This window comes from Cervus elaphus, chromosome 26, assembly GCF_910594005.1.
Source record: "Cervus elaphus chromosome 26, mCerEla1.1, whole genome shotgun sequence".
NCBI lineage: Eukaryota > Metazoa > Chordata > Mammalia > Artiodactyla > Cervidae > Cervus > Cervus elaphus.
In genome coordinates, this window is record NC_057840.1 from 30,018,332 (window position 1) to 30,045,965 (window position 27,634).

The 27,634-nt window shown below is 39.1% G+C and overlaps 1 protein-coding gene across 2 annotated transcripts in view; it reads left to right on the forward strand.

The window, feature by feature from the left end:
• GRM1 (glutamate metabotropic receptor 1) overlaps positions 1-27,634 on the forward strand; it is a 407,028-nt gene that overhangs the window by 373,773 nt on the left and 5,621 nt on the right. Inside the window, exon 9 of one of the 2 annotated variants that reach the window (XM_043888558.1) lies at positions 22,229-22,313. The exons of the other annotated variant lie outside the window; for it this stretch is intronic. Within the exon in view, the coding sequence (XP_043744493.1) occupies positions 22,229-22,289 (61 nt within the window). The 3' untranslated portion in view covers positions 22,290-22,313. The remainder of the gene's footprint in view (positions 1-22,228; positions 22,314-27,634) is intronic. 2 annotated transcript variants of the gene reach the window in all.

The window sequence follows — 27,634 nt, forward strand, 5'->3', positions numbered from 1 at the left end:
TATTTTCTTCTATTTGACTAAAGCATGTTCTTCCATTTCCCCAATGTTTTCCATATCCTTTCTTAATCTTTTCTTTTTTGTTTTCAAATCTCACATTCTGTTGCAGTAGGAGTGTGTTAGTACTGAAGGTCTTCATTGTTTTCATTTCTTTGAAAGAGCAAGGAGTGTGAAGCAACAGCCAGCTGAGCGCATATTCACTCTTACCTGGAATCTACAGCTTCTCTTCTGCCCCTCATGTTTTCCTTTTCGCATGGGTTCTCCTGTGGAGTATAAGTACATCTCTGGGGTCTCGGCAGAGATGCAATCTCTAGTTCTAATTTCTAGTTTAGATTATGATTGAGATAGTTTCTGATTCACTTTTTTTATCACTTTGGAGTCATACCATTACTCACCTGGGATTTGAGAGGGAGGAAATTTAGCACCTGGAGGAATTGGCCTATTTCAAAATTTGAGTTTAGTTAAGCACCAAATATATCCTGAAATAAGTTCCCTTATGCAACTATCTTACCAGGCAACTCTTCTTTATTTTATGTGTACTGTAAACTTCATAATGCTACACATGAACCGACCTATCTCTACTACAAGGTTATGATCAGAATGATTTCTAGCCATCAAGCACCAAATGAAACAAGAAACCAGATTAAGGTAAAGAGCTCAAACTTGAGAGTCAGTGTGAACATCAAAGTCCAGCTTATTTCTATTTTGGTAATTTTTCTGAGTAGTTTATATAATACACACATTCCTGTCTTTCTCCTGACTCTGTTTTGCAGGGAAGCATATGCTAAAATTTGCATGTGTCATCTCGTTCTGAGACCCATGAAAACAGATTTCATGTCACATTTACAACATTTAAAATAACATGCATGCTTGAAGTTCTAACAGTCATTTAATTTTCCAAAAATGAAACTATTTCCCCCAGTAGCAGTATTAATTTTACTTTTTGAAACAATCTTATGAACATGAAGGCTTTTAATAGTAATAGTTATGTAATTGTTTTAGAACTATTCTGTGCATTTGAATAAGTCAGCAAGGTAAGAGGAATGGGTGTTACTTTCTCTCTTTTGTTAAGTGAGGACACCAAACCACTGTGAATTTGTGTGACTTTTAAGTAAATTCCATTTCGTTGATTATCCCATCTAGTTATTCTTTGTCTAGGCCTTAACTGGCATGAAATTTCTCATCATAACATATGTCCAAAAATCTACATACCTTAAATTTCTGGGTTTTATATCTTTGCTTGCAAAGCAGCACCATGGGTCTCTTTTACAGAAACCATATAATTGGTTTGAGGCTCAGATGAGGGAGTCTCTAGGAAATAAATATTTTTGAAGTCCATCAAGTTTTATTATTACTTCAAATAAAGCATCCATGATTTTTTTTCAGTGTTAAGGATGAATTCAATAGTTTATATCTACTTCTTCATGAAATTCTGATTATTAAAGCCACTTATTTGTTTTCTTCCCTTGCCCTGATTTTTCATTGTAACCAACATCCCCTCAGCTCCAGTGAGCATGAAAGCAAAACAACAGTGCCATGAAATGGAAAAAAAAAAAAAACCAGACCATAGCCACAGAGAGTCCAGATGTACAATGGCATCATGACAATTATCATTTAGATGGAAGGAATGAGAGGAAACAAAATGAAAAGAAGGGAGAAAACACTCTTTAAACTTGACTGTTTGTGAAGACTAAGAGACTTCTATTGCATCCCATATGGCTTTCTGAGCGTTCCGTTCCACCATCTACCATTACTCAGCTCCATATTTTCTAACTGCCTTCGTTAACGGTTCTTCAGAAGTTTTGTGATTTTGGGTCATGAGTCATTTCTGAAAACTGTTCTTCTAACCATTTAATGGAAAGAGGGAACCTATGTAATCAAGATATCTTTTGTTGGTACTCAGGATTATGCATTTTGACAGCTCTCTCAGTGATTCTGTGAGAGACAGATGTGGGCACCTGTCCAAGAGAGCAGTGACTAATCCTTGGTACACATTGCTTCACTGCTGGGATAAAGTGAAGTTAGCTTACTGTGTATACAGTCCCCAGGTATTGTGCTTATTCTGATTACCTTCTCACACCTGGAACTGCTTTCATTAGGAGTTGAGAATATTCCCAGCATTATTATGAATTTAGAAATTAATTTCATTTGAATCACACTTTTGAGAGAAAAATCACCTTGGTCTAAGTTGGGCTGGTTGTCTTGGAAGCACTACTTTCGGCATTTAATGCATTGCTCAATTATTGGCTATCTTTTATTTATCACATATTATTAGATTCTGACAATAAGAAATAATACTTCTAATTAGTAATCCTAATATGCAGCATTCTTTGTACAATTGGTAGCTCCTCCAAAGTGTATCACACAGCTGAGCTGACCCACAGAGGGTATTTGAGGCTAAATTTCCATGGAAAGCAACCATTTATTTACTCATTTTTCTCACTTACTCTGCTGTTACTTCTCTTGTAACTCTCTATGAGACTGTACTTTTAAAATATAGCAATAATCTCAGGGCCTGTTTTTACCTTTTTATTGCTGCTTTATGATTTCCTGGTTTGTCTCCAAAGTTGCAAAAACCACAAACAATCTAATATTTTCTACAGCAACAAAAATCTAGCAGAGTTTTGCCAACTGAAGCAAGGGGCTGAAAACTCTAGGGAACACATCACCCAATGAGTGTATTGCCATTCTGGATGTGCAATCCCTACGTTTATGGTGCACTGTGGGTGTTCAGCAGTCTGCATATGTAGCTATAAACACAGAACAGATGCTGTAATGAAGAGCTTCCAACTGATCTATCTTTTTTGATATTATTCTGAGCAGTTGCAAGTCCGACTATATTCATACCAGGCTGTTTCTGAGATAGCGGGAATGGCTGATGTTGTGTGTCTGTTTTTGCAAAGTTTACTTCAATTTGTTGTTTTGTTCACAGCCATATATCTGACACAATCAAAGGTTTGGGCACTTGCCTTTATGTTTTCTGAGATAAAATTTAGGAGGAGTTTAATCAATACATTGGGTGTTTGGATTACTTGAGTTGCTTATAGTTAGAAGTCCTAGTAGACATAATCCTGTCCTGGAAGATCAACTGAATAACATGATTATCTTTGACCGGGCTGATATCTTAAACTGTTAATGAATTTGAATGGGAACATATTCAGGCCCTAACTTAATATAAATATATTGGTAAAATTCTCTTTCTTGGCAGGAGAAGAAACATAGAAATCCATAGATATGAGTAATTAAGTTATTTAGGTCTGAGTTACTTGTCACTTCCTTTTAAAGCAAAATGAATTAGCATTATGCAACTAAAAGCTTAAAACATTATGTAAATGGCATTCTTTCTTTAAAAAAAAATAATTATATCAATGGCTAAATGTCAAACTAACATTTCTAGTCATTTTTTGGATAAGTAACCTCAACGAGTGCCAAATAGTTTGAGGGCACATGGAGCTGAAATGTGCCAACACACTGCTGTGACTTTTTGGAGTACATAATTGCAAACAAAACTAAAAACAATGATAATCACCAGAAAAATGCATTAGATTGATGCAGGAGGTAATTTTAAAACATAGGCTTCTAAGTAAATAGTGTATTAATATGTTCTTGTGATTATTTCTTAAGCATCTGTATATATGCTTTTAATGAGGGCAAAAGCTAAGTGAAATACTAAGTGGAATGATGCTCTGAGGACATCTTCCTCTTGATCTGCTAGAAACATATTGTTTTGTCCACAAGAAAAGGTAAAGAAGTCTGCAGCATTAGTGTGTATGATCTAATCTTTCCTCCTTTGATTATGAAAGGAACTATGGCTGTTAGCTGGAAGACATCAAAATCAAATAGAGATAACATGTTCTCTTTCATAAACAGAACTCATTCACTCTTCTAGCTTGTAAATGAGAAAATCTGTCTTTTTAAAATTATTTTTCCCTTAATCATATACTAAATGGCTTTAAAAGTCATTGTGATTCTTCACTTGGTTTTATAGTAACTTTCAGAAGATTTTATTGAAGTGCTCATCATAGAATTTTACTACTTGAGAGCAACATTTATGGTGGATATACTGTTTATTATCCACTTATTTAATCAAAAAATGTGTCAACAGTAACATATGCTTCATAAAAGCACTTAGATACTTGGTATGGTGCTAGTTAATATTTAGGATAAAAAAAGATTTAAGAAATGGGCACAGACTGCACCACACTTGCAATATAGTAAAGGAAACACTAAAAAATGCAACTAAATATGCTGGGTTAGGTGCCGTAATAGAGGACCAATATAGCATTTTGTGTGTTCAGGGAAGAAAGAGATTCAGCCCAGCTAAATGGAGTGGAGTCTATGGAAAGATGAGGAAAGACTTCTTGATAAACGTATGAAAGTGGCATTTGAACTTAACCATAAAGGATGCTTTTCAACAGGAGAAAATGTGCTATGGTGAGACCATTTCACATGCAGAAAATAATTTAAGCAAAGAATTCAGAAATGTTAGTGTACTTCTGGTTTAAAATATGGGATCTATTGAGTAAAGTACATGGAGAGGTGTAGAGTGGGAAAATTTGTAAATACAGAAAGAGGACAGATTACAGATAGTGATCAATATTCTAAGAAGAAATTTGGATATTTTTATGGAGATTACAAGATGCATTAATGACTTTTGTGAAATTTTATGATCATGTGTGAACTTTATGGGAATAGATTGACTGTAGACAGACTAGTTAATCGAGTGCTACAATAATCCAGAAGACAGGTTAAAAATAAAAGGTTTAAATGAAAATAAAGAAAGAAAAGTCAAACCCAAAGCAAGCATATGAAGAAGTTTTCTGAGTTTAATTCATTAGAACTGAAATATTGATTTGGGGGGAGGAAGAAAGGCATGAACTATAGAGATTATTGTTTGAACAACTCTCATAATTTCAGCTACAACTACCATGTAGTAGTTGGTAGTAGAAAAGTACAACTACCATGAAAACTCATAGGGAATATAGGAACAGGACTGGGGAAATGTTGCTAAGTTGGGTTTCAGACTTAACCAATCAAAAATCCTGTAACGGTAATTCAAACAGAGGCATCCATAAGCTTATTTAACAATTTAAGTCAGGAGCTTAAGACACAGGTCTGAGCCAGAGCTCTAGATTTGAGGATTAATTGTCAATGTTTACAGTGGCCAAAAGAGGGATTGTGATGTGAGAATAGAAGAAAGTCAGAGGAAGAACATTAGGGAATACTTACTTACATTTAAGAGAGAAGATAAATAAGGAAAAACTGAAAGCGATAAACAACACATAATAAAAAAGGGGGGGAGGGAACAGAGAAATTTTGCATTGTCAAGGAAATCAAGCAAGAGACTATTTTAGTCCACTCTGTCGCCATAGGAAAATCTTACAGACTGGAGGCTTAAAATATAGGCATCTATCATTTCACAGTTCTGGAGGCTGAGAGTCCAAGATCAGGGTTTCATCATGGCTGAGTTCCAGTAAGACCTCTCCCATTTGGGTTGCAGACAGCTACCATCTAACCCTAATTATCTCCCAAAGGCTCCACCTCTGAATACCATCATGTTGGGGGGTTAAGATGTCAACAAATGAATTTAAGGGAAGCACAACCCTTCAGTCCCTAATAGACTGTTTCAGGATGATAGAATTTGGGATCTCCATGGATGGAGACACCATGGTTATCCTTGAGTGATTTTAGTAGTGTGAGGTGAGTAGAACTTTTATTGCAGTAAATTGAGGAGTTCATCATTAAAGGAGTTAAGACGTTTAGACAGTATCTAAGGAGGCCAGGGAAGAGGGGGGAGTGGTATAATATAGGAGAAATGTAAGCTCACTTACAGTATCTGAGAAAGCAGCTGACAGACAAGGAGAAATCAAAAATATAGAGATCCTACAGTTTATGCTGGGCAGTCTGACCCAGAACTGTGTCCTTGCAAGAGAGCTATCTGACATCAATTGACAAGTGTCATAATGAGGCACCAGCTCTGCTGAGCATGTTGATTGTGGTTGATGCTGGTTCTCATTTAGTTGCCTGACATTAGAAAAGAAGAATCAAGCTGGGAAATTAGAGACATTTTAAATAAAATCTGAAGATACAAACCTTTACTACTGATCTTATCAGGTCTCTGGGGGATACAAACATTTTAAGAGTTGAGATGGGACGAACGTGAGAAAGCTGCAAAGTAAGGCGTGCTGTCCTGGCCTTGTGAGTGAGCTGGAGGAGTCCCAGCTCCTAAGTTCAGGTCGTCTGTAGAAGAAAGAAGCGTGCTGTGTATTCACAGTCAGACTCAGATGAGAACGAAACCGTTCCCTTCATTCAGCTCTGATTGGAAGGGGCTAGAAATCCAAACCCTTGGCTCTCTTCCTGACAGCCAGTCATAGTGCCTGAGCCTGCCAGAGAGGGGATATTTCGTTTGGGGTAAAGCCTTCATGCTCCCTGGAAAAAACAAGCTGAAATGCCTTTACTCTCTGAAGTAAGTAACACTATTACCTAAAAGCACATCAGCCATAATTTAAGATGAAAATAAGTTAGTAAGTTGTGTGTTGAGGAGCAGCCATGGTGAGAGACCATTTTTAGAGACCACAGGCTAAGTGCTGGGGGTGGGGGATGAAGGACATGAGCACATGGGGGATGGAGGCAACTTGTTCCCAGTAGGTGCTGCAAATCTGCAGTCATCACTGTTTACTTTTACCACCTCTTCTGAATAATATACTCATTCTGCAGATAACACAGAAATAGCTGCTTTTAGTACTCATATTTTATATTTTCAAATTCTATGTTGAGACCATGGAGCGCAGATTCTGCTACAGCTTCAAAGAGAACATATTCCTTTTCAAAATAGGTCATCTTTTATATTTCCTTCAAATTCAAATGAACTTGCATGACATACATATTCGAGTTCTCAAACTTAAGATTTTATTCTCCTATGTTTATAACGTGTAATTTCTGAACTGAATTCAAAAGCATTCCAAATGACATCTATAATGACCCAAAGTAGTAACATGGAACATTGTTGTATAAGTAAAGAAACTAAGACTTGGGAAGTTTAAGGCCATTTTTGTGAGAGGAATAAATGGGACTAAAATCATTTTATCACTTTAATTAAAATATGATTTTAATCACTTTTATGTTTGATACCTCAAAAATATATTCATTCACACCTGCATTCAATAAAATGAATGAGGCATGGAGTTTGCCATTAAGAAGTTCACAGTTTAATGGTATAAACACCCCATTACAATAAAATCCAGTGAGTGAAATAATAGGAAATGGTACAGTGTGGTGATTTAGGTGGGTGTATAAATTTCAAGTCAGAAGGTTACTGAGTCTGGGCTCCTTATTTTTGCAAGGTCCCACTATGTAACAGGTAATTTTTATTCTTGGTCCCACTCTATGTAACAGTCACCAATTAAATGAGAAAAACTATCAGAGGAGACACTGGAGGCCTACAGGCTAAACATGATCACTGATGTTCTTAAATCATAAGAAAAAAGCTTATAGGCTCACTAATTAGAACTCTTTGACTTCACGTTACAGAAGCCAAACTAAGCTGGCCTAAGCAAATTTATTTTCCCTTTGTATAAATAAATGGAAAAATCTATACAGAGTATAGTGCAATGCTTAACACACAGGAAAGCCTCAATAACTGTTAGCTAGTGACACTAAAGTTATGAAAATGGGGGAGGAGGTATGAAACATGAAACTCTGCACCACGCCTTCACGTGAAGAGAGATCTGAAAGCTGAGTGTGTGTGTCATTACTATCATTTTATAATATCCACACTGGAAAGAGTGGAGGAGCTGTGTGTCTGCTGAGAGTCCAGGCGTGCGGGTGTTACTCACTGCGAGGTGTGCAAGGAAGGACACCCTGTTTGACACGACTTGGCACCCTGTCCATGCTTGGCCACAGCTGAAGAGAGATGAGATCATTTGCATTCCATCTGTTAGCCTCAGTGTCCAATGTAAAGTGTTATCTACTCAAAGGGAAGCAGGCCATGTGAGCAACATGTTTGTAAAACTAGTTCAGGAGCAGAAATATTAGCAGCCTGCACAATGAAGAAACTGAGAAGAAAGGACCAGAGGATTTGGAAGCTTCATGTCGAGAACAGTGCCTATAAGCTCATTAGTTAGAGCTCTTTCGAAGCTAGTTATTAAAGCCAAATTAAGCTAGTCTAAGCAGAAGGGGGTGGGGTATTTCATAGAAAGAATATAAGGAATAATTTCTGACATCTTACAGTAACAGTTTGGAATGCTTCTGGGCCACAAAGTGGACTGGTCTCCTGAAGACAAAGGTTTCCATGCTCTATGTAATCTTCCGGCTCCCTCCATGCCTCCTTCTTTTCCTCATACATCTGCTTTCTCCATTTCTGGACCCTCTCGATCAGTCCAAGGACAACCATCCCAGAGCTCCCAAGTTTACATGTTGTTATAGGTCCACTTACTGAAGACACTGCTTCAATTCTCTCAACCCACATGCCTCTACATAAAACAGGCAGAAACTGATTGCTTCAGCCTGACTCAGATGTCTATCCCGGGTCAAGGAGATGATGGACAAAGGATGGAGTCATAGAGCATGAAACCATCTCCCAGGGGCCCATCTCTCCTGGGAGGCAGTTCTCAGAAAAGCAGTATAATTATGACATGAGCAGAAGCCCTACAAGTGTCTCCACAAGAGTAATTCCATCTCCATCCCACCAACCCTCCTTTCTTCTTTGACATCTGAATAAGTCACTTCTAAGCACCAGCATTTTATATTTAGAAAGTCTGATGGAAAGAAACTCTCAAACTTGCAGGTGGTAACCAGTCAGCCAAATAATCACCTAACTGTGCAATATGTGAGTGACTATTACACACTCCAGCAGATATGCCAATGGAGGGGCGAGAAAATGCATCACTCTGGCATAGCGTTTGTTATGAAGGGAGGAGGTGTAGAGTCAGACAAATGTAAAAACTAGGCCTTGTCTTTGCTAACTTACAGAGGATCCTGGCTGTAAAATACTTCTGAGTTGCCTGAAGATGAACAGAGCATATGTGTGCTAAAGTTGCTTCAGTTGTGTTTGACTCCTTGTGACCCTATGGACTGTAGCCTGCCAGGCACCTCTGTCCATGGGATTCTCCAGGCAAGAATATTGGAATGTTGGAATCAGGGGATCTTCCTGACCCAGGAATTGAACCCACATCTCCTGCATCTCCTGCATTGCAGGCAGATTCTTTACCCACTGAGCCACCTGGAAAACCCCAAGATGAACAGAGAAGGGAAAAGCTGTTTTTTAAAAAGGAATTATGGATCATTAGGATATTGTGCTCTGAATGAATTAAAAAACATCATAAATTACAGGCCAATGATAAAATATTACTTATTATTAACATTGGTTAATAGAATAGTAAAAAAAAAAAAATAGAATAGTAAAAGAAAATCAGCAAATATTTAATCCAGTTAACCAAAAAAAGCGTCTATAATTTGATTTTATCTCAGAGGGGTAAGGAAAATCTACTATAACTGAAGGCAACTTAATAACACCCTCTATGTAGATTATCTTCAAGATAAATGAGGAGTCTGCTGCTAACAAAATCAGGTCAAGTCCCTAGTGATACTGCTAAAGATATTGAAAAACAACTACTTAAAAGAAATCAATAACGATACAAAATACTTTCCTGTCTCTGACTTCTCAATTGTAAAAATATATACTGTGAGCTTGCCCTTAGTAAATGCTCTCAGACCCTGTGGGAATTAATGTCATTTTCCACTTGATTAAACTTCACACTGCTTCTTATTTGGCTTAGGTGGGTGTGGGATGGGGGAGTAGGAAAAGTGTTAACAAAGAGAAAAAATGAAGACTTAACATGATCAATGTAAGATAAAATAAGTTATGATAATAGGGTAGCAAGGGGAGAAGAGAGGGAGCAGGAGGGGTGGTTATAGATCCATCTCCGGGCAGCTTAGGGACTTTAGCCAGTGATTCTGTCAGTGTCTTATTGAAAGAGATAGAACTGCAAGCCATTTTAGTAAGGTTTTATGTAGCTCCAACTGTTTAAAGTCAAAACTTATTCCAGGGCTGATCCTAGTATAAAATTACTCTTGCTCTGATGGTTAGAATGGGCTCAAGGCCTGACACACTCCTTTTAACATTAGAAAGAAAAGCTCTAATGACTCACTCACACACCTGATGTGTGCCAGCCATTGAGACAAGGGCAGGGAGTGCCACGGTGAACAAAACAGATCCAGCCCCAGCCTTTGTGGAGAGTTGGATCCTAGCCAGAAGACCAGACATTAAACATGTAATTACAGATGTAGTGAGTGTTTGTAAGGATAAATACAAGGTGTTACAAGAGCGTTATGAAGAGGATCTAACCAGCCCTGATGTGTAGAAGCTGGACATGTTCCCAGGATGAAGGATTATTTAGGTTAAGACTTCTGAAGGAGAAAGGGGGTTAGCTAGGACAGGAAGGGAGTTAGTGGGGCAGGCAAGTCAAGGAATCAGAGTGTAAAAGCTCTGAGCTAAAAGACCAAAAAAACAAAAGCCTCTGATGGCTGAAGGACATCAAGCAATTCCAGGATGCCAGAGGTGAGAATAAAGGGAAGTGTGAGAAGGAGACGAGAAGGGTCAGCTCAGACCAGATCACGCAGGGCCTCCATAAGGACCTCAAAAGTGTGGTTCTCATCCTCTGAGCAATGGAAGACCACCCCAGTCACAAAGCAGGAGTAGGGGGGGACACTGTCATTAGTGAGAAATGTGCTTTGGAGCAAACACTCCACCCTCAGTATGGAGCAAGGTGCAAGTTTGCGTGCTCTGGGAGGAGGCTGGTAGGAAATTATAGTGGCCTGACCTAGGGTTTTGACAGTTGTGGGTAAAGAGAGGGAACATAGAGAATTGCTTAAGAGGTAAAAATAGAAGGAAAGATTGTTCACAGAAATTCAGAGTAGGTGGAGATGTGCAGTCACTTCAGGGTAGTTTAGCTCCAAAGCCCATAATACATGAACTGTTACCAGATTAAATGTGTTATCACACCCAAGATGTGGTTGTTCTATAAGAGAGGGAGACCGATAAGACCCAAAAGCAGAGAAAAGCAGTTACTCAAACAAGCATTGGAAATGGCCATAGAGCTCTCTGATGACGAGGGAAGGAGATGGTGACCCATGGGCTCTGAAAACTTAGGTGCAAATGACAAGATGATTCCCAGGACTAAACGGACGAAGCAAACTATATTGGCTTAATGCCATCAAATGTTTTAATATTGAAACTTGCAGCTTTCCACCCCTTCTTCTGATTCCCTGAGAGCAAGTAACTATTAATTATTGTCTTTTCCTATTTATATAGTTTTGTACTCAAAGTCCTATACATAATTTTCCACAGTTTCCTGAAAATGCAATTGAAATTCTGTAACCAAAAATCAGTCGATACAGAGCATGGCCATCACCCTGGAAAGCTTGCTCATGTTCCTTTCTAATCTGTCCCACTATCTAGTTATTGTTATTTAGTCACTAGGCTGCGTTCGACTCTCTCTTGTGACCCCATGGACTGTAGACCACCAGGCTCGTCTGTCCAGGGGATTTCTCAGGCAAGAATACTGGATTGGGTTGCCACTTCCTTCTCCAGGGGATCTTCCCGACCCAGGGATTGAACGCTCGTCTCCTGAATTGCAGGCGAATTCTTTACCAAAGGTGACAGTCCCTCTGTTGTGTCCTACTCAGCGACCCCATGAACTGTACCCTGCCAGACTAGAGACAACCTTTATTCTGATTTTCATCCCCATAGATTAATCTTGCCTGTTCTTAATTCATAAAGTGAAATTGTATACTTTTTTCCTACCATAGCTGTGTATTTTATTTTATTTTTTATTGGCGTGTACTTGCTTGGCAATGTGGTGTTAGTTCCTGCCGTACAATAAAGTGAATCAGCTCTATGTATACACATATCCCCTCCCTCTTGAGCCGCCCTCGTCTACTGCCATCCCACCCCTCTAGGTCATCACAGAGCACCAAGCTGATCTCCCTGTGGATCCAGCAGCTTCCCACTAGCTGCCTGTTTTATACATGGTTGTGTATATATATGTCAATCCTTCTCTTCCAATTTGTCCCACCCTCACACGACTTTCTGTCCAAAGGCAACTTTCAGAGATTCTCTTTAATATCTTCCACTGTTTCCGAAACTTATTCTTTACCTCTTAGTTAAGAACCTCCGCTTGCACTCTGAATCTGTTCTTTGAATCTGTTCTTCTCTATCAAGATGCACTGAAACTCGAAGATTATCTCCTTACCTCTCTGAAGTTCTCTTCTTTCTGACTTATTAGTCTCTTGGATTCTGGTTGCCATGAGAGCTTTTCAGTGTCTTTAAATGGTTTTTCAAAACATTTTACCTGTTTTTTTGGTAGTTGTTTTCAGTGGGGGAACTAGTTTATCCCAAGGAATTACATCTTAGCTGGAAACAGAAGTCCTCTTATACCAATTTTAATATTTCCCCTTCCTCTTTCTCAAGTTATGAGGTTTATCATAATCTTTATCAGGTTATGATACTGCCAAGATTTCTTTTAGGGCTATGATGCTGGGAAATATTGAGGGCGGGAGGAGAAGGGGACGACAGAGGATGAGATGGTTGGATGGCATCACGGAATTGATGGACATGGGTTTGAGTGGACTCTAGGAGTTGGTGATGGACAGGGAGACCTGGCGTGCTGCAGTCCATGGGGTCACAAAGAATTGGACACGAATGAGTGACTGAAATGAACTGACTACTTCTAATATTGTAAAAGAAATTCTATGATAATTGTCTATCAGTTTCTTTTCAGGTTTGCTGGGTGGTAGCATGATGATATTAACACCTCTGCTTAAACAGAGATGATCATGGAAACTATATCTAATATTAATGCTGTAGTCAAGGATATTAAAAACTTCACAAAGTTAAGTGAACTAAGTTCTTTTTGTTATCATTAATTTTAAGCTTCTTACCAAAGTAATAATTTTGTCTTCTGTCTTGTTTCAAAACATCCTGAGGTGACAATTTTAGTTTTAGGCAAGTTGTTTTCACCATCTCTTTCTCTCACTCCCTGTGATAAATCAGAGCAAAGTAATACAAAGACTCACTTTGTCAGTTTGGCACCTAAAGTTTATCTAGAAACGTACCAGGGTTTTCTTTTTTCCTTTTATGTAATTTAAGTTGCAGGTTTTTTTCTAATTTTGAGCTTTTACTTTTTCATTAATAAAGATGCCTATATGTGAGAATGAATATTGAGAATATATATAAAATAAAGTAGTTTATTTACAGTATAAAGACTAAATTTACCAGAATTTTGAATTAAGAAAGGCTTCAGGACCTAAGAAATATTAGTATGAATTTCCAAATTCTGGATTTGTTTTTAATTATTGTTTATTTATTTTGGCCACATAACTTGTGGGATCTTAGTTCCCAACCAGAGACTGAACCCAGGCCCTCAGCACTGAGAGTACAGAGTCCCAACCACTGAACCACCAGGGAATTCCATCAAAGTTCTGTGATTTCTGCTTAGTAGCTCCTCATGTATTTGAATACATATTTAGGATTTTTACCTTAACTTTTTTCAGCAAAAGAAACCATATTCACAATTCCCATATAATATCTTAGTTCATTAGGATAAAGCTAGAAGAGGGAATTATACTTCTGAATTATATATTATAAGTTTCTTTTTGTACTAACAGTTACAGCTTATTTTACATATTTTAAAAAGTGATAAATATTAATTGAGAATTTGGAAAATACAGGAAAACTCAAAACAGCTAATAAAAATTACCTGCAATTCTACCCATACACAGAGAAAAACTATCATTAATATTTTTATATATGGTTTAGTTTTTGCGCACATACATACACATTATTTTTACTAATTTTTTTTTTGCTGGAGATTTTGTGACAGTTGATATTAAGTATGAGAATTAATTTAGGAATTATTATCAAAAATAATACATACTTTTGATATTCCTGTGATTACCAAAGTGATAAAGGAGCTCAGGATTATTTCTGTATTATTTTCATATTAGGAATATTTCATCCTGTTTTGTTTATTCAATCATTCATTCAATACTTACTGCAAATAGATGATCATATGTCCCTCTATGCCCAGAAAATCCCAGTTTATGCCTTTTTCCATGATAGTTTTTAAGAGCATTGCCTTTATTCTTAAAAGTAATCAGTTTGAAAAAAAAAAAAGTAATCAGTTTGAATGAAAAATTACATGGTTTTATTTCCAAAAATTGAGACAGATAAAAGGGGATTAAAGTAGCTTGCGATGGTAAATCAGTCATGGATCCTGCCCTCAGAAACTATGACCTGCCTATTGTTGGAGATAAGAATTAAAATCAATAAGTTATGTAATAAGTGAAAAGGATCACAGGAGAGATGGAAAGATATAATACAGTTTGCAGTCGAATCAAGACCTTGATAAACATTTTAGAATTCTAGGGGAAATTTGTGAAGATGCTCTGTTAAAAATCTTGAAGGGATTTACCCTATGATAGACTGATTCCTATACAAACTGCAAAACAACTTTGCTCAGCTCAGTTCCTGACTGGATTAGGTTGATCTGTCCCACTCTACTTGGGCTTCCCAGGTGGCGCTAGTGGTAAAAAAACCAGTCTGCCAATGCAGGAGACGTAAGAGATGTGGGTTCGATCCCTGTGTCAGGACGATCCCCTGGAGGAGGGCATGGCGACCCACTTCAGTATTCTTGCCTGGAGAATCCCATGGACAGAGAAACCTGGCAGGCTAAAACCCATGGGACCGCAAAGAGTTGGACATGACTGAAGTGACTTTGCATGCATGCACATGCCACTACTTAGCACGAAAAAAAAAAAAAAAATGGTGAAGCAACTCTGGTAGAGATAACTCAGAACCTTTAGAACATCTATAGAATCTTATTTGATATATTTATAATGTCTCATAAAATATGTTTAGGCATGGAAAAGTGAGAGCCATATAACAACAACAAAAATACCACAAAGGACCCACAAGTGAGTCACTGATCACTGTTGGAGGTGTGAGAAAACCAAATCATTACTCTGAGTGTTGATAAATAAAAGACTCATCCATTTGACTTCTGTTTTCTGTTTGAACTTTATCTCAGAAGAATTAAGTAACTGATAAGTTTTTTTTTTTTTCTTTTAGAGAGAAATCTAATTAACAGCTACAGAAGGTATGGTAGAATGATAATGGCATTATTTTATTGTTTTGTAAAAAAGTAATTGATCAATATAATGTCAACAATGACTATTAAAACAATTAGATGAAAGGTTGATGGGGAGTTTCATAATCTATACATTAGGCTGACAGCCTTAAATCCACTGATCAGTCTTAATGTGGTTACTAGAAGACCCAATTTATGTTCTTCCACATATGGTTTAACAGAGAGAAAACACCACCTCTAATGAACTATTCTCTCCATACAATTGATCATGAAGCTGATCAAGAATTCAGATCTAACTATAATTCCTAGGAAATACAGGTAACAGAGAAACATGTTAAATGACACATACAGACTCAATCCATAAAATCCATAATCTGGAGGCTTCTTCAATAAATAGATAGCAAGCAAAAGGGAAGAGGGGACATCCATAATTTAAAAAAGACATAAGACTCACTGACAGAATATGACACATAAATATTATTTCTATGATGATTTGAAAATCAAAAGTAAAATAAAAATATGGAGATGGGACTTCCCTGGTGATTCAGTGGTTAAGACTTCGCCTTCCAATGCAGGCAGTATGGGTTCGATTCCTAGTCCAGGAGCCAAAAGTCAAGAGCCAAGATCCCATACGCCCCTTGGCCAAAAAATCCCAAGCCATAAAACAGAAACAATATTGTAACAAATTCAATAAAGACTTCAAAAATATAGAGACAATCAGGGAAATTAAAATACTGATTATTTAATATAAAAATGTAATATCAAATATTGAGCTCAGTTCTGTCTGACTCTTTGCAAACCTATGGACAGAAGCCCCCCAGCCTCCTTTCTCCATGGGGTTTCCCCGGAAAGAATATTGGAATGGGTTGCCACTTCCTCCTCCAGGGGATCTTCCTAATCCAGGGAACCTAGGGGTTAAACCTGCGTCTCCTGCATCTCCTGCATTGGCAGGCGGATTCTTTACCGCTGAGCCACCTGGAAAGTCCAATATCAAATATTAAAGAATCACTATTAATGTACTTTCGTGGTGGTTTAGTCACTAAGTTGAGTCCAACTCTTGCAATCCCGTGGACCGTGGCCTGCCAGGCTCCTCTGCCCATGGGATTCTCCAGGCAAGAATACTGGAGTGGGTTGCCATTTCCTTCCAATTAATGTACTTTAAGAAATATTTTTCCTTTTATTATAAAATTGGGTTCCTGTATGGCAGGCGTATATACTAAATTCTTTATGGATGGAATGACACTGTTTTAGATTTTCTTTAAAATAAATAAATGGCAAGTATAGATAAAACAAGATTCACATACATATTGACTATTATTGAAGCTGGCTAATAGGGATATGGGGTTCATTTTAGCATTTTTCCATGTTCATATATTTAAAACATTTTTCATAATAAAAAGTCAGTTTTAAAGATGTCTGAAAAACAAACTGAATTAGAAAGAATAATAGGGATTCTCACATACCACTGTAAATTTTGCAAGCATTTTGCAGAGCAATTTGGCAGTATATAAGAAAGAATACTGTGCATTTACAAAAATCCATCAATTCTACTTCTCAATCCACACCAGAGAAAAGCTTTCTCATATGTGTGCAAGGAGACATAACCGACAATGTTTACTGCAACACTGCTTAAAATAGCAGGATGTAGGAAGCAACCTAAATGGCCATCAGTAGGAGAATTGATTATATTCTTGATAATGAAGTATTTATTCAATTTAGTTTAAGTTATTGAAGTACAGCTAGGTATATTAACATAATACTATGCAAAAGTACAAATTGCTGAATGGAAATATTGTGTGATGCTATGAATGTGAAATCTAATAACATGCTAAATCATATCACAATGATAATAATATTTATTAATCCATGACTATACATGTTGAAAAAGTATTAGTATATGCCAGGTATGATATACACCAAATTTTCTCTTGAAAAGAAGAGGATTAGTATTAATAATAATACACAGAGTGCTTCAAATTTATCCCTAATATTTTCAAAAGAAAAGGAACCCTAATAAGGCAGAATGTTAATATTTGACAAACCTAGGATGGTAATTGAGTTGAATTTTTTAGTTCATTTTCTATAGTTTCTTATTAACTTAGAAATGTTTACAATTAAATATTTTAAAATAGAACAATATTTTATACTACATCATTGTGTTTATAGAAAAAAAACCTTACTATACTATGTTAGACGTGCAGGTATTATAAGGAAGAGTGAAACAATAACCACTTACAATAGGTCTATATATACAGTCAGCTCTATTTTCCACTCTGATGCATGAATGCTGAGACATACCTATTTAAATTCAGATAACAGAAAAATGCATTTGACTTCAGAAAGCAGCCAGAGGTACAAATTATCCCATTTATTTATAACAAAAAAGATAGATATCTTCTACAAAAATGATCTTGAGTGGTTGCTGTCAATCTTTATGATTACTTTGGAAAGCTGCCACATTATTTCCATGGTGACCATCTGGAATCGTATAGACCATTTTATCTCTGCTAAAAGACTCACCTCCAAACCTGTCATAGACATGCAGATTCAGACACAGACAGCTAGCTTGGCTCTGTAGCTAGCTTTTACCCACTCCTGATACATCCACTCAATGTTGCTAATGTTTTTTTGGGGAAAAAAAATTCTAGACAGAAAACTATTTTCTACTAGAAGTTATTAAAATTCTTGAATAAGGCAAGTGGTTAAAATTTATGAGTAAAACAAAGTGAAGTTTGAGATACTCCAAGTTAGTCTAACTTAAATACACACTGAGACTTAAAATATCCGTCTTTTGTCTGTATTTTGTTCCTCCAGTATTCTGGGCTTCCCAGGTAGCACTAGTAGTAAAGAACCCACCTATTCACATAGGAGACGTAAGTGATGTAGGTTTGATCCCTGGGTCGAGAAGATCCCCTGGAAGAGGGGATGGCAACCCCCTCCAGCATTTTTGCCTGGAGAATCACATGGACACTTCTAGTAATATCTTAAGCAGGGATGGCATTTTGCTATTGGAAGCAATTTCACATGTACCATTTCAACAATCCTTTTTCATCCATTCCTCTTGTCTGAAAGAGGCAAATACACAGTTGGAGAGGACCTGGTCTCCTGAATCCTTGGCCTGCAATCTTATTGCTATATTATAATGAGTAAGACTTGTCTGTACCAACTTCTCAAGCTGACGTAAAAAATAGTTCTTAGCATAGAAACCAATGTATGGGTGACTTGCTGTAAAGAAAATCACACATGAAAGCAAAGCATATGGGACTAAGTTTACTCAAAGAGTGATGTTGTTGCTGCTGTTCAGTCGCTAAGTTGTGTCCGACTCTTTGCAGCCCTACAGACTGTAGCTCACCAGGCTTCCCTGTCCTTCACTATCTCCCTGAGTTTGCTCAAACTCATGTTCATCGAGTTGATGATGCCATCCAACCGTCTCACCCTCTGTCATCCCCTTCTCCACCTGCCTTCAATCTTTCCCAGCATCAGGGTCTCTTCCAATGAGTCAGCTCTTCATATCAGGTGGCCAAAGTATTGGAGCTTCAGTATCAGTCCTTTCAGTGAGTACTCAGGGTTGATTTCCTTTAGGACTGGCTGATTTGATCTCCTTTAAGTCCAAGGGGCTCTCAAGAATCTTTACCAGAAAGAGTATGTGGACAATGGTAACAGATGGGAGAAGCTATGCACACAACCAGAAGGGACTCTGAAGAAAGAAAGAGAAGAAGGGAGGAAAGGAAGGGAAGGAAGAAAAGAAACATGGAAGGGAAAGAAAAGAAAAAAAAAAACTCACTTCCAGAAGAAACTGAAGATGAATCTTTCTAACTAAACTTCTGGGGTTTCATTAAATCCATAATTTCTGCCAAAAGATTCAGCACAGATTTGGGACTTATATTTGACAAGCCCCCATATGCTGCATTTTCCCTCCAAGCTTTTACTCTGGCTTGCGGACTCTGGGGTTGGTTGAATATGTGGTTCTACAGTTGCTAAAAATACCCTGAAGTCCAGCTCCTTCACTCAGATTTTATGCAATTGATAAAATGGCCACATTGGAGTCATATTTTTCAGTTCTTGACTTGTAACCTTTAATAATTCACTTCTTACATAAAAGTAGCATCTGTATACATGGGTCATTTACATTTCACTTCAACACAAAGTCAAACTCAGAAACTAAAGAAATGGCACCATGAAAGAGACGCTATCATCTTTTTCAGGTATGTCAATCAATAGTAAAGATGGCTTTGGTATTGTTTGGAATTACTGCGTGAAGTTTAGCTGTCAATACGGTTGAAGCCCCCAAAGGAACCACAGAGCTATCTATAGCTGCAAGGGTAGTTTCAAGTCAGCCACAGGGGGGAGCTTCCTGCCCCAGTTTCCAGGAGACACCACGGCTGATCTGTTCAGGCATGCCACACCGTGTGCATCTATGCTAATGTCAGCTGGTCAAGCCTCTAAGCTGCCAGGATGTTTCCCCATGCTTTTTAACATCATCCATGCATCTCAGCAGACAGGACCAGCTACATCATTTGCATAGCCTAGTGCAAAATGAAGACCTGGAGCCCCTGGTTGAAAACGTAGAAGGAAAAATGTTAACGGTACTGAAATACAAAGCCTTTTCTTCCCAGCCGGGTTCCCCTCCAGCCAGTTATGGGGTAGATGCCATGCAGAAACTAAATCTGGGCAACTCCCCTTTCCCAGTGCCTCCTGCCCCAACTCAAGGCAGACTGGGGACCCCCAAGGATATTGCAACAACACCTCAGAGACCCGCATGGTACCTGTATGGAGGAGGGGTACGAGGCTCATCCCTGCCCTGTTACTTGCCAGATGCACAGAGGACATGCCAGGACAAGGAAGAGATGGCCGCTGCCACTTGCTCCCTGGCAATGCAGTGGGGTAACAAGACCTCGTTGCCAGATCCTGATCTGATCTTCTCACATCCATGCCAACGGTTGCCTGGCAGGGGAGGAGGGTGGCAGTGATCATTGGGCAGGGGTGGGTAGTGGGAGGCTGGATGGGTTCTGGTCGTCAAGGTGGAGTAGAAGGGTGTGGGGTAGGGAGAGAAGCAAGAAGCTGAAAACCTGTCTGGGGAGCCAGGACTATGCGTGAGATGAAGCTCTAAACCACTTAGTACATGCTCCGTTTCCACATGCAGCATCACTTATAAAACACAAATTAAGTGATGAAATTATTTGGGAATTTCAAAAAGATGAACTGAGAACAGTAAACCCTGAGTTCAGAGCCCTTCTGATGAGAGACCCACCTGTGTCTGTCTTGATCATAGGCCAGAAAACCAGCTCTGCCAGGGTCCTGTCTTCTCTGTACCATTGGACCAGGCCACATATGAACATTACCTAAAGAAGAATTAATTGGAGGCTTCAAGGGGATCAGGCAATTTAACAAGGCAAAGCCAAATGCTTTGAGTGTATTTTCTGCCATCTTTCATGAGAAATGAAATTGTTTTAACGTTATTTTACAGATGAAATGCCCTTTTCTGCCAATAATTTCATTTTTGTATTCAAACATCATATTTTTGTTTCTGGGCACCTACCACTAATGTTTTCATGATCGTTGTGACTTCAGGTGAGCTATTCAATAGCAAGCATGATCTCTGTCTGATTTTCTTGAGTAAATGGACTAGTGCGGTGCAAATGAAATTATACCAAAGTGTTTCAAGTTCTTATCTCTGGATGAGAATTTCAGATCTTTCTGGATAGATCGTGTACTCTCAAATGGTTTACTGACTGGTCTAAACTTGATGGAAATGTACATATTGATCAGTTTTATTTTTCTCCTTCACCTTCAACTGTGCTATGAAAAATCTTTTTTCTGACCGTCTACATTCAGTTTAGAGTCCTTACTTACAGGAATTAAAGAGATATTCCACAGTGCTCTTGTTTCAGATCTCAAAATTCACATCTCTCCTTCCCAGAACAATGTCAGGAGTCAGACTGAAATCTTTTCCTGCCTCTTTCTTCCCTCTTCTGAACTTCCCCTCTTCTGCCTGCTTTGATAGGAAAAAGAGATAGGAAGGTTGGCAAAGGTCTTTGATTTGCCTGGAGCTATTGTGGTCCTCTTCTGATTAACACTGGATAATTGTCACCAGGATCTTGGGGTAGATTGGCCCAAGGATGATTGGCAGAGAACATTTGTGAGAAAGCTTTATAGGGGACTTCATGACTGCAGTCTTATCCACACCACTCATAGCACCTGCTGATAGTTCTTTAGCATCTTCTTCCTAAATTCTTTTCTGTGATTGGCTGCCCTCTTAATATGGAATGAGACTAAGATGGCTTTGTCCCACCAACTTCTAAAGAGGGAAGCTCATGTTTCCTTGACTTGTGGGAAATTCAGGCACCCTCACTCCAACAAATGCTGAAAAGGCCACTTATGCATGGCTGGCACATCAGTCTTGACATGTCCAGTCAAGGATCTTCTCCACTTATCAGACCCACACACTGTGCTATATAAAGAGACATCCAACCAGGGACTGAGATTAATTTCTTCCCCGGAGGGAGGCTCAGCCAGTCTTTTGCCACTTCCCTTCTTTCCACCTCTGGATATGTTCCATCTTGTGAGGCCAAGACATGCCTATGATGTTATGTGAAGTGACAAGCACTCCTTTTATGATAACATAATATGGAGTCAAATTAGCGCTATAATTAAAAGTCACAGTGTAAGACGTAAATCTGTAAGCATTCTTTAAGATGGGTGGTGGGTTGGAAGATTCAGATGGAATCCACTGCCTCTAAGAATAAAGGAGGGCATCAAGGTTGGAGGGAGAAGAGTCAATTTGGGAGAGACATACATACGGCAAAAAAAAAAAAGCATCTGCCACTTGGAAAGAGATGGCTCCACCAGGTGAAGGACAGAATGCGCTCCACTGATGTGACTTTCAGAAAAGGTCCTGGCAGTAAGACACAGCTGGGCAGGACAAGGAAAATGCAGGATGTGGAGGTGGAGTGACCTGGAGAAAGGCTCAGGAGGCAGGCTCGGCCCTGCCCCCGCCCAGGCACCGCCTGAGCGGTGTGATCGCCATCTCTATGTACCTGTGTAACCACTCACTCACTGGGTATCTTTTTCTTTTCAATCCTCAGGAAGAGGCAGCCAGAATTCTCGCCCACCAGCCAGTGTCCGTCGGCACATGTGCAGCTTTGAAAACCCCCACACTGCAGTGAATGTGTAAGAGAAGCTGCATGGAAAATAGAGTGGTTTGCCCCTTGCTTTCTCTCTCCTGGGTTTTTCTACTTTCTAACATGGAAACAGAAGTGGTGCATGCCATCAAGGACGAGGAACCATTACGTGCCATGGTTTGCACGACTGCCTTAATTTGATTGTCCATCGTTCTTAAAAGGACACTGTCAAGGTGTTAGTCTCTGCTTTTTTGCTTATGTTTTCATGCAAGATGCAACACTTTTTCCCGTTCTAGAGGTTCACTTTTGTTTGTGACTCCCACTCACAAGCTTGAAAGTGAATTTTCTCGCTTTACAAATTTGTCAGCTTCTCCTGGGCGAACAGAGCTCTTTTCTTTTATTTTCTTTGCCTTTTTTTCTTTTTTTTTTTTTTTGCTGCTGCACAAATGTTTGATATGATCCTGTCTGCATTTAAGTAAAGCCACAATCTGAATGGAAGAATTCCATAATGTCAGTTGGGGTGACAATCCATAATGTCAGTGGGGGGTGGGCACCAAGACGAATTTCTGCTAGGTGCCTCCTATCCCCCAGGGAGCACAAAACAAAAGTTTTGTGAGTCCCCCAAAAAAGTGAGTTTTGCACAAAAAAAAAAGGAAAGGAGTTATTTTCCCAGAATTTGGAGTGCTTTTATCAGATTCTCTCCATCTGATAAAAACGGTGCATGTTTGGTCCAATTTTTGACCTTTAGATCTTGACAGTGTCTCTTTAAGTCAACAAAAGAACATGAACCATGTCCAATTCATTGTGCTCGAAGTCTGTGGTCATTCTCAGCTGTTCCTTTGCAGCCCTTCAAACTCCTGGGAGAGTCAAAGGTACACATTCCTGCAGCAGAAGGGAGCTCCCTGATGAGGTGTCTGTGGCTCGAATAGCTCTTCAGATGAGAAGAGCCCAATTTGTTCAAATGTTTGCTGCTAAGCCTGGCCATGGAGCCCAGTGAGCGGGGTCCTAGCGGCTCTTCTCTTCACTCAGTGGAGTGCATTGGGAAGTCGTGTTCTGACGTCCCCTGGAAAGACCCCAATAGAATGAGTGTGGTCCCAATCAAATCACACTGACCCTTAGAGGGAAATAGGTGCGGTTGGGAGGACTCTACACATCGAGATCAGAGCCTCTTTCATCTTCCAGGATGCATTCTGTCTAATTCTCCCAAATTCAAAAGCACTGAGTGTTTCTTGCATCAAGGGTTGAGTCTTGACCAAGGACACAGTAAGGACATCCTGATGATGACAGCTGCTGGCTGCCTGTCAAAAGGAATTGATGGGTCTAGGAGACGTGCTTGTCCTGTCATGACAGCAGGGCCAGAGAGAGAGGAGAGGCACCTAACATATCATGACTTTAAGGTGAGTGCCGAAAAACAGCAAAGGTGGAAAGTGGTCCACCTGTGGTAGGTGACAAAAAAATAATGCAACTGTCAGTAAAGCAAACAGGTTGATTATAAAGAAGTTTTGAAATAAGACTATTCACACTTCCTGGAGACAATAAAGGATCAGGAATAAACTACTAGCTTCCAGGCTGTGCACGATAGAGTAAGACTGGCTATTTTTAGCCTTAGTTGTTCCTGAAAAAAAAAAAAAAATTATGTTCTTCTTGTGACCTTCGATTTCCACGGCTCTTGTGAACAAGCCAGGCAAAAGGACTAGTGATAGAAATAAAGCTGCCTACTGGATCTTTAAGGTCTGCCTGGATCTCTCCCTCCTCTGAGGAATAAGCCCTGCAGAGCAATGCAGCTGCCCTCTATTTCCAGGGCAAATGTGAGGACTCCAGGTACTGCTGAAGAGCATCAAGGGACCTGCTTATTAAAGTGATAAGTCTGGAAGCATGGAGCATAGAATGAACTATAATGCTTCATCTGAGCTTTTCTTCAAAAGGAACATAATCTAGGCACATCTATACTTCCTGGAAAAATATAACTAAAGCTGGTTTACCTCCGCTAAAACAACACTGCTGTACCAATATGTTGTCATAAACAAACATTGGCACCGGAATTTCTTTCCTCAGCCAGCAATCATGATTATGTTTGGCCAAAGGCCATTTAAAATATACTTAGAAAAAAAATCTAAGGACTTAGGCGGCAGTACAGTGGTTAAGGCTTTGCCTTCCAATGCCGGGTTCCAATGCCTTCCAATGTGGGTTCCATCCCTGGTCCAGGAGCAAAGATCCCATGTGTCTTGCAGCCAAACAAAACAAAACAAAACATAAGCAATATTGTAACAAATTTAATAAAGACTTTAAAAATGGTACACATTAAAAAAAAGTCTTAAATAAAGGAAAAGTTTAGAAACCATCAGAATTCTACTCTTCAGTTGGAAATGTATTTGTCAGTTTTCTTGGGACTGTAGACCCTAAACCTGGACAAAGTTTATGGGCTCTTCCATACTCTGTTGACCTTGATGAGTTAATTTCATTTGTAGATGTCTTTTTCTTTATTAATTTATTGGAGAAGGCACAATGCAAAGCAAACTGATTTTCTTTATGTTGTCTTTTATCCCAAATCATATAACTTTAGGATATTCAATGTGATTGATCTGAAGATTCTCAAAGGAGGATTGTACACTTAGACTTTGTAATATTGTAAATTTCAGCAAGTCAAATGATTTTCTGATCATCTTATGATAAAGTTAGAATCAGCAAGGAAAGGGATAAAATTCACAGTGCTGCTATCAGCAGCAACTTCCATGTTCTCATAATATTAAAAAGCATCTGTCTTCACCAACAAAGGTGAAGCATCTGTCTTCACCTTATAAGCAGTGCTGATTCAAAAAGATGAGAAATTTTGAATATTCAGAGAAGTTTCTGAATATTGAATGCTCAGAGAAGCTTCCAGAGAATATATATTGAATATGCAGATTTAGGAGGGGAAGCTTTCAAGAAGGGAAGCTGGAGTTAGTGGGAGTTCTTTGTATTGAGGACTAGCTTGGGGTTGCCTAAGAAAACAGGAGTCTGACTCAAATGGTTTCAAACAGTTCCCAACACCGGAGATGCTACAAGGATCACTATTCAAGCTGCACTCTGGTACCAGCTTGCTGAAGAACATGGAGGTGAGATACTTGGACAGGCCAGCTCTGGCCTCCCATCCAGGCAGGTCTCCCTTAGGGCAACACCGGCCTTTCCTTGGAAGGCCACATGTCCCGGCCACAGCTGCTGGGTGACGGTGGAGTTGTCCGCAAGCCTGTGGCTGTGGTTTGTTTTCTTGGTGAGCCATTCTCTCCACGCTATGACCCAGTGGCATTTCCTGCTTCCATTTTCATTTTCAAAGAAAACAAATGTTATCCTGCTCAGGTTCCCAGGACTGAGACTTCCTCCCCTAGGGAAGACGTCGCCTTGCCCAGGCTCTTTGGAAGCCATCCTTCTGTCTGCTGTGCGGCTATTAAGCCTAGTAGCAGAGTCTTGAGTTGGACAGAAGGCAGACAGGTGTTGAGCAAGCTTCCCCCTCAGGCAGCTTGTGCAGGATGCTTTCCTCCGGATCTCAAACACCCACCCACTGGTATTCCCGTTTTAGGCCTCTCCGCAGCAGAGAGCAGCGCGCTCTGCACATGTAACTAGTACTTACCGAAACAAATACAACGGACAGGATCACTCTGAATGCCAAAGATATACTAATCTGTTTACACCACCCACTTCCAGCTCTTCTCTGAAGTGATGTAAATAGTGGGTTTTCTGTTTGGGGGGGATTGTGATACTTATCTAATGAAACAAAAACCAAAGCAAGATCCTGAGCCGGTTGGAGCTGGAATTGCAGCCCTCCGCCCTCTTAGCCCTGCGTGACTGCCCGTGTGTTCATCCTCCGTGTCTCTAGTCCCTCCCAGGCCTAACAGCAATTTCCTCCAATTACTTCAGTATCGGGAAATATATTTAGCCACTCAAGGTATCCTCTGACAAGGTGCTTTCTGACAATTTTGTGGTGTTTCTAAATCGGATTGCTTTTCCTAAGATTAGGGAACCAAGTAACATTAAATAATAGAAGAAAGAAGCCGGCGGCTTTGAAAGATAAGGTATTAAAGCTATCTGGGATTAAATAAAAGCATTATTTCATAATAATATTGCATGTTTATAATATATTTATTGCTTTTTATTGCCCCATATTTTATACATTTTTCTCTTCTTAATATCACAGCAATGAGTTCCTAACCTTTTCAAATAGGATAATCACTTTTCACACCAAAACGGTTATCAAATACTCACCTGAACCTGTAATGGTAATCATACTTTTATTAGCTTGAACACAAAACAGACCCAAAAAAGCTTCTCAGAACTTAGTTACACTTGTATCTAGAAGTACAATTTATCAATAACAGCATTTTGCATTTAAAAATAGCAGCACGTAATCTACAAGGACATAATATTGATTTAGCCTAAAAACAATGCTTTAATGCACATGTAGATTCACGGACCATTCAAGCTGTCTGCTGACCATAGGTTAAAGATAACTAATGCAGAAGGACCAAAGTTTATACCCTATGCTGTAGTTTCTATGAAATGATGCTTTTCCGCCAATATCTCTGGTTTTTAGGAAGCAATTTATTTTGCCCTTAAAAAAAATTAATCTAATTTTCTTAATCTGATAAAGTCCCTAGGGCATTAGGACTGTTTCCTAATTAAACAGTACTTTACAGAAAATCTAGAGCAAGACTCTGAGGGGAAGGAAAGCTGCTAACTTTGACTGCTAGGGTAGAAATCTCCCCTCACAAGAATAAAAATTGTATTGGATGAAACAGAACTGAACTGTGATCGTCTCTGTCTGCAATATGATTAATAATGCCTTTCAAAGAATTTAAACAGAGGCTCGTAGAGGACGCCTGTACAAGGAGGAAGACAAGGCAAGTCAGTGAGCAAGGGCTGAACTCAGTCCCAGGAATACAATGTTGCCCTTTTTGTTAGCTATATGGAAACTGGACAATGTTTTGTTTATCTAAGCCTACTGATTGAATTAGGTCAGACTAGCTCTGGAGGGAATTGGTTTTTAAAACACACACACATACACACACACATATACAAATAAATGAAGACATGAGCAGCCTTTTAGTTTAGTGATTTTCTTAATGAGCATGGAGAGGCAAGCATTTGGAGAAAGAAAAAGTGTTTCCATTGCCATTGAAAGGGCTGCAAAGCATTGCCATTGGAAAGTATATTAAAGCATATTTAAGCAAAGCAAGAAGCAACTAGGCAGTTTTATACTTTCTGGAAGAGGCATATTAAATGCATAAAGAGAGAAACAGTGTAAGTAGAGTGGGAGATGGAGGAAATTGGGAAAGAGGAAAGTGGGAGGTGAGCTTGCCCAGAATTTCAAACTCAGAGGAGGAACTGTGGATTCTG